General features: G+C 43.5%; 1 protein-coding gene across 1 annotated transcript in view; it reads right to left on the bottom strand.

The window, feature by feature from the left end:
* The window catches only part of ZFAND3 (zinc finger AN1-type containing 3), a 132,174-nt gene extending 119,817 nt beyond the window's left edge, over positions 1-12,357 (bottom strand). Inside the window, exon 1 of the mRNA XM_072035702.1 lies at positions 12,203-12,357. Coding sequence (XP_071891803.1) covers positions 12,203-12,273 — 71 coding nt within the window. The 5' untranslated portion in view covers positions 12,274-12,357. The remainder of the gene's footprint in view (positions 1-12,202) is intronic.
* Positions 12,358-15,495: the final 3,138 nt, after the last annotated feature.

The following is a 15,495-nucleotide window of genomic DNA, read 5'->3' as shown; positions in this document are numbered from 1 at the left end:
CGTTACCTCATCCTGAACACTCATCCAAGGTATGCGTAACCTCATCGTACACAAGGAGAACAAGAAAGTTTTAACCACCTAACCACTGTCCCAGGCTGGAGCTGTACACTGCGAGTCTACTGCTCAATCATCCACGTCAAATAAATGTCGAATCCTAAATAGAAGCAGTAGTTAAAAGGGATTTAAAAAGTTTAAGTAAGCAAGCAGCAGCAGCAACTCATACCTCTTCAGTCATCTCTAATCTCCAAGAGAAAAAAAAGTGTCAAAAAAAAAAAGTCAAGCAAAATCCTGGAAAAGTTTTTCATTAAACATCCGTGCACCTTTTCCATCCTTTCTCATGGAGGGCCCCTTCTGTAAGGACAGCACACAGTCCTCCCTCTCCACTTCCACCGCAGTAGTTTGAGAAACTGGTACAGGACAAATAAAGGGATCTCTAACAATTAAACTAATGAATAGCAAATATGTGTGCTATGAACTTCATGTACATGATTTTCTTGCCCCCTTACTTCCTAGTACTTTCACCTAACACACTGCCCCTTCAAACATTAGCCTGGCAAACAAATAATTTGGACCTTCTTGCTATCTAAGCATTACTTTGCCTTGAGTCAACTCAAATAAGGAGATGTTTTCTTTCCATTATGGGAAAAGGAAAACGCCACCTATACTTTCACAGGAAACATTTACATTTGACTAATTCAACCAGAATCAAAGTGAATCAAACAAGTCCATAGCTTTCTTTACATGGACAAATTGAACTATCAGCTAATATGTTTTGTGATAAAGGTAATACCACGTTCAATGCTTGCTAGCTGTTTGTAGCGGAAACAACAGTTTCTGAACCATACCTACAAATACCAACTGACAGCAGCCACGCAAGCAATAACTAAGGTCATCTATTCAGCTAACTGGTAGAAAACATCTTCTATTTCCTACCAGCAGCGCTGCTGCAGCCATGATAACATAAGCATACAGGCAGAACTGATTTTGGAGACAGGGGTGATGCCTTGATATATACTGGGAAAAAGCAGAGCAGCTTCCCCATATACTGAAGGGAGCTGGCGTGTCCAAACAGTTGGTCTACATTTCGCATGCTGGGTATTGAGTTGATGTAACAAAAATGTAAAACCTACTTTCAGAATTTGTCTTGCACAGATGATAAGGGACAAGAAAGCTAAGCAGAAGAAAGGAAAGCACTGCTGATTAATCAAATAACCATAAAACCCAAGATAAGGATCATCTATACCATTCCCCCTACCCTCTTCTCCAACTGCCATCACCATGCCCAGAGAATACAAGCCTCAGGAGCAACCCTGGTTTTGGAGCACCAGTCTCACCACATAAACCTTAGTGGTGCAAATATATATGGCCCCTAAAATCACTGAAATAGTTACTGGCTGAATGGCCTTAAGTAGTCCTCAAAACTAACTAAAACCCCCAAACCTTCTCTTTTATTTTGTATGACATTTGTATCAAGAAAAATACTGCTAGAATAGTTGGCCCAACAAAGAAAAGATACTTAGAGAGACTTTAATCCTCAAAACTCATAAATGTGTATGAGCAGTCTTCTGTGCTACAGTCAAGTCATCAGCTACACTAACTATATGATGACTACTTCAGGACAAATCATTTCAGTTTTTATTTTTTTTTATATCAAAAACTGCAAAGAAATTATTAATTCTCTGTGTATACACATAAAACACTTCCAAGAATTATATGCACATAAAGTTGCAACATAAAGACTACTTAAAAGCATTTCTGTACCAAAGTTTGCAACAAAACATATTGCTAAAGAAGTCAGCAAGCCACTAGTAATTCAGCAAACAGAAACAGTAATGACAGAAAGAACACCAATAGGAAAGTGGCTCAATCACTTTTTGTCATCTAGACACCTAGCAATGTGCTGGGAAACTGATCTGAGGACACACAGAACAGGAAACCAACAACTACAGCAAGCTCTGCTACATTGTCTGAAAGCTGCAGATTTCAGTTGCTGAGAGTGGCCTAGCGCTGTTTAGTTTGGCTTCCCAATTAGTGGTTACAAAAGCAAGCAGTAATTGCAGTTATCTGAATTTCAGATGCATTTCAGAGGACATGTCAGCTCAGGCAACCGAATTCTAACCTGTAATAGTAAAGTTCCTGCTATGCCAGTAAGTGATGAAATTTCCAGTATTTTACTTTATTTTGAAAGAATGATGCAATGCATTTGCTTAACTTACTACCTAATGACATACATCACGGTGTTTTTTCCTTTACTATCTGAATCCGTCCTTACAAGCCACTTGAGCAGGACAGGAAGCGTTAATTATTCACCAGAAAGATTTCTGGTCGTGCCTGAATTAGTCACATGAGAACATTAATAGCAAAAGGAAACACTGCATCACAGAATAATGGATAATAATGGGGCCCTATCTTCATCAGGAGCATGCTACGAAACCACCTGAGCCTTGCAGATGTGTAATGCAGGCGGTTCTTGCTCTCCTAATTGCATAGCAACTCTCCTGATTGAAAGAAGCTTCCTCCACCCACCACAAACACTTCCTTCAACACGGATATCCTTGGAAACAACATGTCAATGGGTCAGCGTTGTTTTACAGCAAGTGCTGATTTAAAATAAACACCTCTCTATGGAGGACAGGGCTTGGGAAGCTGTAAACACTCCCCGCTACCAGGACTTCCAGTCAGGGCTCCTAAACCACTGTGGAATTAAATAAAGAGTGATACGTGATTCATTAATGAAGGAAAACATGCATGTGAAAAAACATGGTCCAACAAACTTCAATGTCAAGGACTTCTAGCTATTAAATACATGGAAGGCAAAAGGGAATGGCACTCAGCATTAGGGGAATTATATCTATAGATCTGGAATCACCGTACCCAAGCATGAAGTTGAAACTGCAATATGCCTAGTGCCCAACATAAAACCAATGACTCTTCTAAGAAACTACAGGCAAAAGAAGAGAAGAGGATGTAGTGACATTGAACACTTCCAGTTATAATGGACTTAGAATAACTAGTTCTAGAGAAGAAACACTTCTAGCATGTCTATTTTAGAGTATCACAAACACTCCGTGCATTGGACAACACCAGGAGTTACAAATATCAGTCGGTCTGCTTCCTTAAATCTAACGCGGAGTCAGTTTGTTCCATCTGCAGTTAATTATTTCCAAGGCAAGTTTAATTTCAATGACTTTGTAATGAAGTATTAATCACAAAGCTCCAATGTGAAGAAATCTTAAGTGTTCGGGTACTATTCTTAATTGTTTTCTTTTAAAAGCTCCAAAGAAGAATGAGCACCTAGGTTAATGAGGTAAATTATTGAGTATATGTGGACTATTCCTAATAGCCCTTTATCAATTATAGCTCAGCTCCACACTCCTATCTAAAACCAAAACCCAAAACGTCAGCTGCTCCAAAGAACTACCGTATTTTCAATCTCCTAACACTGTGAGCATTTTTAAAAATGAAACCCTAATATTTTCCATAAGAGTTTTGCCATTAAAAACCGAATTAGACAAACATAAAATTAAAATTGGAAGGCACTTTTATTACAGAATCACACTACGTTAAAATACATCCAGTGTTTCATTCCTTCAGAGAACTATGCAGTCAAAAATTGATTCTAAAAATAGGAATTATTAAATTTTGAATAGATTAATATGTTAATGATTCAGGGCAACACTAGAAATCTATCTTCAGCATGTGTTAACACTTGGACAGTTTAAGAAACCATTCCTGTCCATTAGTTCCCTGAAGGAGATTAAAAAAGTCCCCCTAGGACATTAACAATGAGCAAGCATTACTACAGCTGACATTAAACTCTTGTCAGCAATACCTGACCTAAGATTCACCTTTGTCTAGCTAAAAATGCATTTTATTGAGCAATGCTGGATATTTGCTGAAGAAAAGTTTTGAAGACCCAGAACTGATTCATCAACAGTCTAGACTAATATTGATAATACCTTTGACCAGAAATCAATCTGATCAACGGTTAGAAGGACAACGCAGCCTCCAGCACCGAGGGACCCTTTCCAAAAGGCAGCATTTTACCTCCTTTGTACACACAACTTCCCCCGAGACACCTCCAACATATCATTAGGGATCAAAACACGGCTGTTACGGCAACAGGGCTGATCTCAGAAAGTCACATTAAGTCCATGAGGACATGGCTTCGGATCCTGCACAATTAGGAGGCTATCTTCCATGCTTAGAAATTAAATAGAATTTCTTCATTCAAACAAGAAGTTAAGTGCATACATTGCAAAAGAGGCCCCAATTCAAACAACTCACCCAGCAGCACACTACAGCAGTAGAGTCAGAAAGTACAGGTGGTAATCACCAACCCTCTCTTTCTCACAGTTTGTCTCACTGCTTATTAAAATTATAGAAAGCCACTTTTCAGCTCCATTCAAATTTGTTCATTACTTACAATTACTCTAATTTGCACCAAATAAACACTGTCAGTCTAACACTAGCCAACGTATATAGATTAAATGACAATGTCAATGAAAGTCACTTTAAAAATGAATTCCCCTAGCACACTAATGAAAATATTACATCATTAAGAAACTGAAATTTATCTTCCTCGCACTGACCTACATCATTCAAGTTCAGAGCAGGCATATGGTGGCCAGGTTAAGTGGCAGGAACTGAACCAAATCCCAATGAGCCTGGAATAGGGCAGGTCCCTGCTGCTCATAACTGGAAGACCCCAGAGAACCCATTCAATGTAAAAACCCATCCACAAGTTCCTAATACAACAACTTCTCCATTCAGGTATTGTTGCACTTTCCACGACGCTTCTGTTCAGATACTGTTAACAGAGAAACTGAACAGTCTACAAGTGTCTTGGGTCTCCAATTCTTGGAATGTTAAAATCCTTCATTTAAGACATCTTCCTAAATACAGGTAAAGAATAATTTATTGTAAATGGATCTATGTACATGTATACATAGCTGTTTGACTTCTCTTGTGATACATGATTTAAAAAAGTGTTAAAAAAAAATTTTAAACCCCCACTTAAACCTAAGGTCCTCCACAAATTTGTCAACTAGGAAAGTAAATCCATGCTGCATATATGCCTGATTTTTAATTCTTCTTCCAAAAATAAAGGACAGACTCCATGCTAGTGAGCCCTGATGACACTGAACAGACAGCAAGGGCATCTACAGTGCCATCTGAGCAAAAAGGGGGAGAGAACAGATCATTCTGATTTACCTGCCTGAACTGAATATGAAGCTTCTCTCTGAGATCCAGATAAGAGTTTCACTGTAGTCAAGGTCAAATATCATCCAAAAACTGCCACGAGATACTGTGCCAACACTTTAAAGACCCAAAGTGAGCCAGGCAGGGTCATATATTTGAGGAGATAGAGGAGTACTGTAGCATTTAAAACTTCAAAGAATATAAGCATCATTTCACTGAGAAAACATATCACATCGGTAATTTCCACCAACTGCCTCTTAAGAAGCCTGTGTTTATTTACATACACAAACTTCTAATTTAAAATAATTTTAAAACCCATTAATAATTGGCATAGCATGTTAATGAAAATATTCCAGTCCAAACCAAACATCTCCAATGCATGCATCCATCATGGATCACTCTCTGAAGTTAAGATGTTGAAATCGCAGCGATGCAAAGCATTAAAGGAAACACTGGCTTGTGAGGCTTCCATCATTTTGAGGCTTTAATATTACACGTTGGGCCCCGTGGGCCCGACACGCAGCAGGGACATTAACATTTCTGTGGAAGTTTGATGTTGAAATAGTTAAAGCTTATGCAATTAAGAACAAGAGCAGGATGTCCTCAAAACCGATACCTGTGTTCTAACCTTCAAACAGCCTGGGCTTACCATTAGGAACGCCAGACAACCTGAAGCACGCTCAGTGAAGTGAAGCAATACACAAAACATGATACATCTATGCAGCCACACAACAGTTGAACATTTTACTAGCGTGACAGATATTTCATAGCATTACCTGAGGAGTAATCATTGCCAATACCTTCAGCTAATCACAGTTTACAAACAAAACGAAGACGACACTGACTGACACAAAGATGGACACCTGGCCGGTGACGCAGACACAGCAACTTGTTACTCTCAACTCCTCCAAGCTTCCAAAAGCAGCACACAAAACCTGCTTCATCCCTCTTTGCTCCACCAGTAGAAGCAGCAGAACGAAACCAAATTTCATTCTGACCACTGAGGAATTTGGTTAGATTAAAAGGTGCTGGATACAGCTGTCTATAATTAGCAGCACATCGATCTATAATTAGGAAGTATTTCTACAACATTTTATATCAAGATTTTGAATAAACTCATAGTTTAAGCAAGTGTTTGTTTTCTCAAATTCTGGCTTCCCTGAAGAAGTAAACAGACAGTTTTAATCAAGCAGGCCTATTTTTGGATCTTCTTAAACAAAACACCCTCATACACCAGCTGCTTGAATTTATTCACTCCTTAAAATTATCACATAGCAAGATTAAAGGAAAGAAAATCAACTACTTTTTTTTTCCCCCCCATAAAGAGATTATGGAACTACTTGTTGCAGGATGTTGTGAGGGTCAAGAGTACATAAGGATTCAAGAAGTCATTATGCAAATTCATAAAAATAATTAAGCCCTGCTAAGCCACACACCTATAAAACGGAGGACAGCCCCATGTCAGACTGCCAGAAGTAAAGGAGGAATATACCAAGATAAGCATCGCTGCATGCCTGCTCTGTTCTTACACTTACTCCCCAGCATCACTTATCACCCAAAATCAGAGTTGGGGCTGGATGCATCTCTGGCATGATCCAGAACAGCTGTTTTCTATTAAATAACAAAATCTCCTTTCTGTTTTGTCTATTCTGTTAAGCACCGCAGAAGAAAGCATTGTTTTCACATTCCTAGAAGAGAGCTTATTACAGTTAAAATATCAAATCCAATTCATCTGCTTTTACTTCAAGTGCCAGTAACCCCTACTCCCAAAGGTCAGCTTCTGCAGCAAAAAGAAAGCTAAGCCTCGATCCAAAATGGAGTATCTTCCTGGTGACTGTGGTTGCAAAAAGAAATTGTTTGCTGGATAGAAAAAGTCTACCTTTTGACTTTAGTTGAGATGCTCTGTTAGTTGTGTTATGACTGAGGGAAGTCCCAAGAACCTCACAAGCTTTTGTTCTTCATTCTGTATATTGTTATTCAAACAGGGAACGTGACAAAGTCCAATTTTTCTCTCCACTGTCTCCTTAGATTGAAGCTTCTCCATGTCTCATAATCCTCGGTATCTTCTACAATTTAAATCCAAGCAAAAAAATTCATCGTCTGTCCAAAGTTTCTCAACATCCTCTGCAGCATTTCCTTGGAAAAGCTGTGACTAGACCAATTCCTCATTAGGCCTTTTGTTTCTGTTAGTTAAATAATTTCTTCTTTCAATTTGTGCAATACACCTACCTCGCAGCAGTTAAAGATGGCTTTAACTACAAACTGCTCCACTCACTTTCACCCAAGAATTTAACATAGTATTTAATAAGTTCATTTATAGTATATAAAAAGAAATTCAAGTATTTTAGCCATAAGCTAAAGCCAAAACAAAATATAAGGACCACTTCAGGCAAATTAATTACCTGATTCAAACCAACTCTAGCTCACTGAAATAGATGGCCTATAAATGTTCGTGTAATTCTATGGAAGTTAATTTTACTTGTATTATAGCACACTTGAAAGTAATAAAAGCAAGTAAGCTTTTATTCTTAGAAAAACACGTTTTGGGTCTTGTACAGCACAGCAAGAGTTAGCCTTCCTAAAACACAAGCATCATTAATGTATTTATTCATTCAGATCAACATATCACAACTGAAAGAATTGGCATTTCTTGTCAGCAGTAGCACTGCAGAGACACCCTGCCCCTCGCACAGCACTACCCACACACGGCTACCCCAGGCACTTGTTGTGTCCTCCCTGGGCACTCAAAGACCTCAGTTAGTACTGAGGGCTAATAAACGCTGACTTGTTTGGTACTGGATGCACTGACTTGCATAAGCTGCCAACGTCGTTACTTTTTCTAGCATCTGATCCAAAGATAGAGTAAGAGAAAGCCTAAGTAACTGCATGATTCAAGGCCAGCAAAAACTAATTCTCAGAGGGAAAGGGGCCTATTTCTACAGTTTCATCAAGCCTCACTTTGGAACATCTATGGAGTGTTTCAACAGTACTTCAAATTAGGTTTATGAAGGCATTATTCATTGAGGATGACGTACACAGCCTATGAGATTAGAAAGTATAAATGGACAGCCACTGAGAGCTCCTATGGAATGAACAGCTGCAATCACCCATAAAAAAAGAAGGAAAAGATTAGCCAAAGAGGCAGCTCGTTAACGGCACATACATACATACATATATATATGTCATTAGCTGCTTATAAGCAAAAAAAAGCTTTGGTGATATATAGTCACAAGCTAATCATGCTTAGGTTAAATGATGCACCATTTCATCAAGTGTTTTAATTTTAGGAAACAAAATTGAGAGAAGAGCCAGTTTGGCATGGCAGGGCCCTGGTGATACACAAGTAACTGGAAAATCCAGACTCTGAAATAAACTCCGGATTGGGTCTGCACATCATGCTTGGGGCACAATGCCTCACCATGCCTATGATGCATGCAGTGTCAGAGAAGGCAGAACAAATGGTATCATCCTGCAAAACCCCTGCTGGCGTGTTCTCAAACAGCATCGCCATCAGTTTCAGCTGACTACAGTACCTTATAGTGCCAGAAATAAGATGAGATGAAACTAATCGTACTGTGTTTTCAATCAACTTCCTGCTGGTCGCCACCATTTCAAGAATGGAATTCATTTCTTTTATGTCCATTAGCATATTCCCTTCTTTCCTGGTTCGAAGGCACGAAGCGCGATGGTCTGGCATCATCTGGACCATAAGAAAACCAAGCAGCATTCACTATGGTACAATCTGAATCCCAGCAGCGTTGCCCTCTGACTTGCTCCTTCACAATGTGCACTTCTGCCAGCCAAGGAGTATTTCAGCTCTCAAGTCTCATCCACACATGTAACAGTGTAATAGCAAAAGCCCCAGCCCTTTGATGAGCTATACGCAAGTGAAACCTTTGTGGAGCCCTTCAGAAGCCGATGGGGAACTGCCAACATGAAGTTCATTAAAGGATTATGCCTCATCTCTAATAAGCAAAGTGGCTTAACTGGAATATATATATATATAGTAGTATTTTCATGTATTTATTAACACAGAGCTGAAGATTTTATATATGTCAGAAAAGGCTGGTTTCTGAAATCCACTCATCTAAGAAAAAAATGTTACATGGTCTGTTAATCAGAAAAAGAAGATTTTTTCCAGATCATAAGAATGAGAAGCTAAGCACAGCATAAACCCTAAATGAAGTAATCTAAAATAACATCTTGCACACTGCACCCTTTCCAACCTTTATACACAAAAACTATTCCAATAAAAAGTGAAACAGTTGCAACTAACTGAAGTTTAAGATATAAAAATAGAAAGAGCAGGGGGTAAAATATTTCCAAACAGCAAGCTGTGTGAATTTTTCATAAATAAATCAATACAGATGAGGCTTGCCCAATTGAGGCTATCTGTGCGAGATGATTTTGTAAAAACATAAAGATGATCTCCGTGTTCCATCTGAACCTCACTGGAGCAAAAATGACAGACTGGACATACTAAAGAGAAGGGGAAGTCTGCAGAAGATTTAAGGATGGCTTCTGTGATCTTCCACAAAAGGTAAGAAAACGTTAGTTGTTGACCTTTAGCAGATGTTTCAGAAGTTCTGAGCAGGCTCACTCAAGTCCCTTCTTTCAGTTGTTCATTTTTCAGTCTCTTAGATCTTGAAACATCAAGAGTTTAGTAGTTTTCCAGTCACCAGAGATTCCTGCAACCTACAGGATCTGAATTTCTAATGTAAAACTCAGCATTTTAAAAGAACCCCTCCAACTTTAATGCGATAGTATGTACAGTCCTCTCACTAACCCTTCACATACCACTGCAAGACCAATGTGTACTTCAGGAGCTACTTTATGACTATGCATCGATAGGCAAAGTTCAGCCCACAGATCCACAGCTTACTTCAATGGTTTTCTTAATGCTTTTCTCAATATTTTCCTTAGTGCTGTTTGTGGATTACTGCAGAAAAGTATTCACCTCACCATAAATGGTATTGCTAGCAGTAAATAAAATTCAAGCCAAAATAAAACAAACAAAACCACCAGCACCAAGCCCCAACGCTATCTTTTACACTCAGCCACAAGATGTAACATCTAGACCCCACGGTCTGATCTGCTGGCAATGAACTCTTCTGCAGCCTGCATGGTGCAGGAGCACTCAAGAGTGGGCATCCGAAGATTCTCCATCACTGGACTGATGCAGACCAGGAAACAAAGCAAAGCTATCCCTCTACATGCCTTTCTTTAGAAAATTTACTGAAATTATTTCATCAAGTTGCAAGTTTTAGAACTTTTCATAGGATTAAATGCTATAATCCTGCAGCGAAAGGCAAGCATGGCCCTGTTATTCCATGTGTCAAATCGACATACAGGTCACCAGGAAGACTCCATCCTCTTTAAGACACGTTGCTGGCACGACCCTAACTGACACCGAGAGCAGCAGAACTCCAGCTTCAGAGGCATACACCTCCTTATCCCAGCATGACTTACTTTCTTCAGAATGCTGGCATAAAACTGTGACACCATGAGTACTCCTGCCAGTGCAACGCTGCTACAAGGGCATGTCCATGCAGATTTACCAGCAGATCTTTTCAAGCACTGCCAAGGCCCAGGTGAATAGGGAGAAGACATCACTTAAGTTTCTTCAAGACAGAGAAGCACAACAAGCCATCAGACTGGAAGCTGATGGTGCAATTTATTCATTTTTTGCAGTGAAAATATAGATGTAAAGCTTGCCAAAGAGTATTGAAAGGCACCTGGTAGAAAGGGAGCAACAAATAGCATTTTGGTAATTGTTTGTTCAAGGGAAATGTAGGTTTTAAGAAAAGAGTAATGGCTTCAAAGGGCAATGGGTTTTCTTGAGGGCCTCCTGTCACCATTAACCAGATCCTCAAACACGACGCACCAGATTTTTGTCTTGTTATCACAACCCTCTGAACTAGCCCCAAAGTTCAGCCCAGAGGAAAAGTTCACTTTCAACTTTCAGTGACTCTCCCTTCACGCCAAGATCAGGTTACAGGAGGCGGGTGGTGCGCTGCCTTAGAGACAGCAGCGACTTGCTCCCCACCACGCTGCAGAAAGCAAGCATCAGCTCCAAACATGGGAGCCTAAGAAAACAGGAATTAACAAAAACAATTTACTGCATATTTGTAACATGCCTTGCATAATCACTCCCGGCAGGGCCACGGCGTACGTTGCGCTCCACGTTTTTGGCCATAACTCGCGAAAATGGATTTCACATGAAATCCTGCCACTCCGGTGGGCGCACCCCAGGTACAGCGACACCGCTAAATCGCCCTCATCGCACCTCCTTCCCCCCAGCACCTTACATTGCACGCCACAAATCCCAGGAAGGCACAACCAGGGGCAAGCCCAAAGCTCAGGTGAGCCCCCAGAAGCCTGCGCAGTCCTGTGGGTTTTGAGCATTTCGTCAGCGGGAGCATTAGGGACTAATAGGGGATATATATATGGGTATATGTATGTGTGTTAGGGGCGGTTTGTGATGGCGTGTGCCTGGCAGCACACCACCTGCCACGCTACCCCTGATATTAACTATAAATGACCGGCGATGGGAGCACGCCCAGCACCCTAGGGTGGGTAAGGGGTGAGCGAGGGCCTGGCTTTGTATTTCCACCCCACTTTGGGCTCTGTGGCAGCGGCCCTACCTCTCCCTTCCTGGCAGGAGGCCGGCCAGCAGCCAGGCAGGCCGTGGGGCTGCCGAGGGGCCGGGACCACCATTTCACACGGCGTTTTCCCCTTGCCCTGAGGGGAGCAGTGCGACCTGCCCCCCCCAAACCTCCCCTACACCCCCCTACACCCCCCGGCTCCCTGTGGGGCTGGGCAGGGGGACCCAGAGGGACCCAGAGGGACCCGGGGGGGGCTCACAGCCGGGCCTGCCCCCACCTGAGGGCCCCAACCAGCCCCAACCCGGCCCCAACCCCACACTGAGGGGGCCACAACGCCCCCCCCCCCCCCCCCCCCCCACCGCCGCCCCTCCCGGCCCCGCGGGGCCCTGGCTTACCCCCAGAAGCCGCAGGGGCAGCGCGGCGGCAGGCTGGGCGCCTTGCTGCGCTCGCTGCCGGCGTCTCCCATGACGGGGCCGGGGCCGAGGCCGAGGCCGGGGCCGGGGCGGCGGCGGGCGGGCGGTGGGGGGGAGGAGGAGGAGGAGGAGGAGGAGGAGGGGGGGGGGCGGCGGGGCTGGGAGCCGGGATTCCAGGCCGGTCAGCTGGAGCCGGGCGCCACCACCGGGGAGGCGGCGGAGGGGTGTCCTCCCGGGGGGGGCCGGCCGCGCCCTAGCGGCAAGGCCCGCGGTGCCGCCCGCCCGCTGTGACGTCCCCCCCCCCGGCGCCGCGGAGAGGTGCGCCCGTCCGCGCCGCTCGGCCCCTGACTCAACAATGCGCCCCCCTCCCCGCCCCTCCCCTCTCCACGGGCACAGGCACGGGTCCGGCCCCGGCACCTCGCCTCCCCCCCGGCCTGAGCGCGATGGTTGCGCCCGGCCGCCGGATCAGCTGGGAGCGGCCCGTACCAATGCGGTGCCCCGGGGGGAGACGGCGTTGAAAGGGAGTGGGGATGAGGGGAAAAGCGAGCTGAGGAAACACCCGAACACTCTAGCAGGGAACGGATATCTCTATAAAGAGGCCGTGAGGGGCTGCCCGCGCTCTCAGGGCCGGCTGGCTCCTCTACCCCGCGGCCACCTCCACCCACACGTTACGCCATGGTGGTACAGCCGGCGAACGCCGGGGGAGGGAGGGAGGGAAGGAGGGGGGCCGGCCGTGGCGGCGCATGCGCAGTAGCCCCGCGACGCGGAAGCGGGCCGGTGGCCCAGCGGGGCCCGGTGGGGCCGCGCCGCTGTCAGCACGCAGCGCCTCGGCTGCTGCCCGCCCCTCTGCGGGCAAATAATAATTACAGCAAATAATAAACGGCCCCGTTCCTAAAGCACGCTGCTGTCCTGTGTTCTGTGCGCGGCTGAGCTGAGGGCTGGCCTCAGCGGTGGGAATGGGGGCAGTGCTGGCCCCGGGTTGGGGGGGGAATGGCCGGGGTGAAGGCGGCCTCAGCGGCAGCCGTACGGTGCCTTGGGTGCCCCTGTGAGGGGGAAATAACGCCGGCCCCCTGCCAGAAATGGCTCTTTTGACCTCTTTGTGGAAAAAATGGCGTGTGGTGATTCTGCAGGTGGAACTGTAACACATTCCTGAGGTGGTGTTACCTTAGGGTTCGACTTTGAACCTAAACCCAAAGATGGTTAACATCGAAAGTAATAAACGTTGTTAACAAACCCTGGAGTGTGTAGGTCTTGGTGAACAGCTAATTAATTCTGTCCAAACCCTTTCGGCTTAAATACTGACCATCTTTAAGAATTTTGTATCAAATTAATTCATAGCAGAGGGAGAAAACTCGTTACGGAATGCACAGATACAAGCCTAAAACTTCTGTATGTGTTAAAATTTAATTACACTCATGTAAACAGGCTGCTTCTGAAGAGAGGTTTGTGACGGAGCTCACTAGCAGCAGTTGGTTTATCCAACAGCCATCAAGGCTCAGGCTGACCGACTGACTCCCTGTTGGTGAACCAGCCGGGCTGCAGCTCAGCCAGGCCTTGCTCGTCCTCAGCAGAAACTTTGAAGGCAAAAACATCACGGAGTGTAAGATCGAAGTGGTACGGTGGAGAGTTTTCATTGACGGATTAACTGGTGCCAGCTCTCTGGAAGTAGTCTGTGGCTGCGTAGCGAGCGCCCTGTGCGCCGGGGTGTGAGAGCTTCCTCTTGCACAGCTCTTGGAGGAGCCTCGCTGCTGAGGCAGCACTGCGAGTGCACTGGCAGAAGTGAGTACTTGAACAAAATAGTCCCGGCTTCATTAACTCAGCCCTTTAAACCTGTAAGTCAACTGAATATTAAAATTGTGCCTTATGTGCTGGCTACCTATAGTGCTACCGGAGGCTGTAAACTCCCCTCGGTTAAGCAGTACATTCTGTCTTTTTTTAAAGATGATTTGATAGCTAGTTCATGCGTCCTGATTTGCAATTAAAATGGAATCAGCTTTCAGTCATTACAAATGTCTTGGAGAAGCATTCTCTGTGGTCATCTTGCTCAGTATGCTTGTGTCATTCCAAATAAACTTGATTTTGTAAAGTTATGTTGAGTTTAATGTCCAAGTTCTGGTTTGGGAAGCAATTCAGATTTTTAAAAATCCTATAGTGGTTTGGTAATTCATTCCAAGTTAAACACAAGAAAAGCATGAGTTCAGACATAATGGGATTACAAGAAGTATCTATATATTTAACATGATGACAATGAGGACACCTCAACAACAATTTAGCTCTGCCCAACACTGATGCCCTATGGAGGAATAATCTGAAGGGGAAAAAATCGTTAGGATTCTAGTATTCTTCAACACTCTGGGACAGAACAGAGAGAGCATGTGTGCTTGGTGCTGTAATGTCTTATGTCTAAAACAATATTTTGGATTTTTTTAAAGAATAACTTCTGCCACACTGTTTTTCAGTAATCATGGTATTTCCTATTTTATTTAAGTAGCAGAAGGTATAAATTACTGATGTATCATTCAGAATTGCTTCTGGAAAAAATATTACTTTAATCTGAACTTGCTTCTCTAAACCTTTAAATGTTTTGGTTTGTGTCATATTTCTTCTAGTCTTATCAGTCCATTTGCAAGCACCAGAAAGTGTTTCTGTAGTGCAACATTGCAGCAAGGGAAAGTCCTGGTGTGCGATGCTTCTTTGGAAGCTGGCTGGGAGAAAACCGGTTCAGCTGATCTAAAATTAATACAGTCATGAACAGGGCATCACAACCTCCATACAGTGTGTGAGCCATTCTTCCAACACATCTATTGAGCCAGGCCTCTGGCTCCCTGAGGAGCTTCATTACTGACATTTTCTTTATTATTATTTTTTATATCCATAGAGTCCAAGCACTGGATGCTTTCTGAACTAATGTACAAGCATGTGCAAACAAATGGATAAGCAGCACCTAGGAAGCTTATGCAAGGCATTAGTTGGATAGGGGTGGGGACATTCATACTCAGGAAGTCATCATATGGTCCAGTTATAAGGAGGCATGTTTCAACCTTGATGAGGAAATATGTATTTAGTTGGGGAAAAAAACCAACTATTTAGTAGTAGGAAAGTAACTTGAAAAGTGGTTATGTCAGAAGAGCAGTGAGCAACGATTTAACTCTACGCCAACAGAAACAGCTAATGTAATTTTAGTTCTGCTTATCCAAATGCATGAAATGGATGGGGAAGGTAGCAATGCTTAATGAGACTGTAACCACCCCTGTAGCTTTTCTCTGGGCATCTTA

This window comes from Anas platyrhynchos, chromosome 3 (assembly GCF_047663525.1).
Source record: "Anas platyrhynchos isolate ZD024472 breed Pekin duck chromosome 3, IASCAAS_PekinDuck_T2T, whole genome shotgun sequence".
Lineage (NCBI taxonomy): Eukaryota > Metazoa > Chordata > Aves > Anseriformes > Anatidae > Anas > Anas platyrhynchos.
Note: the sequence above shows the minus strand (reverse complement) of the source record. Positions and strands in the feature narration are given on the sequence as shown.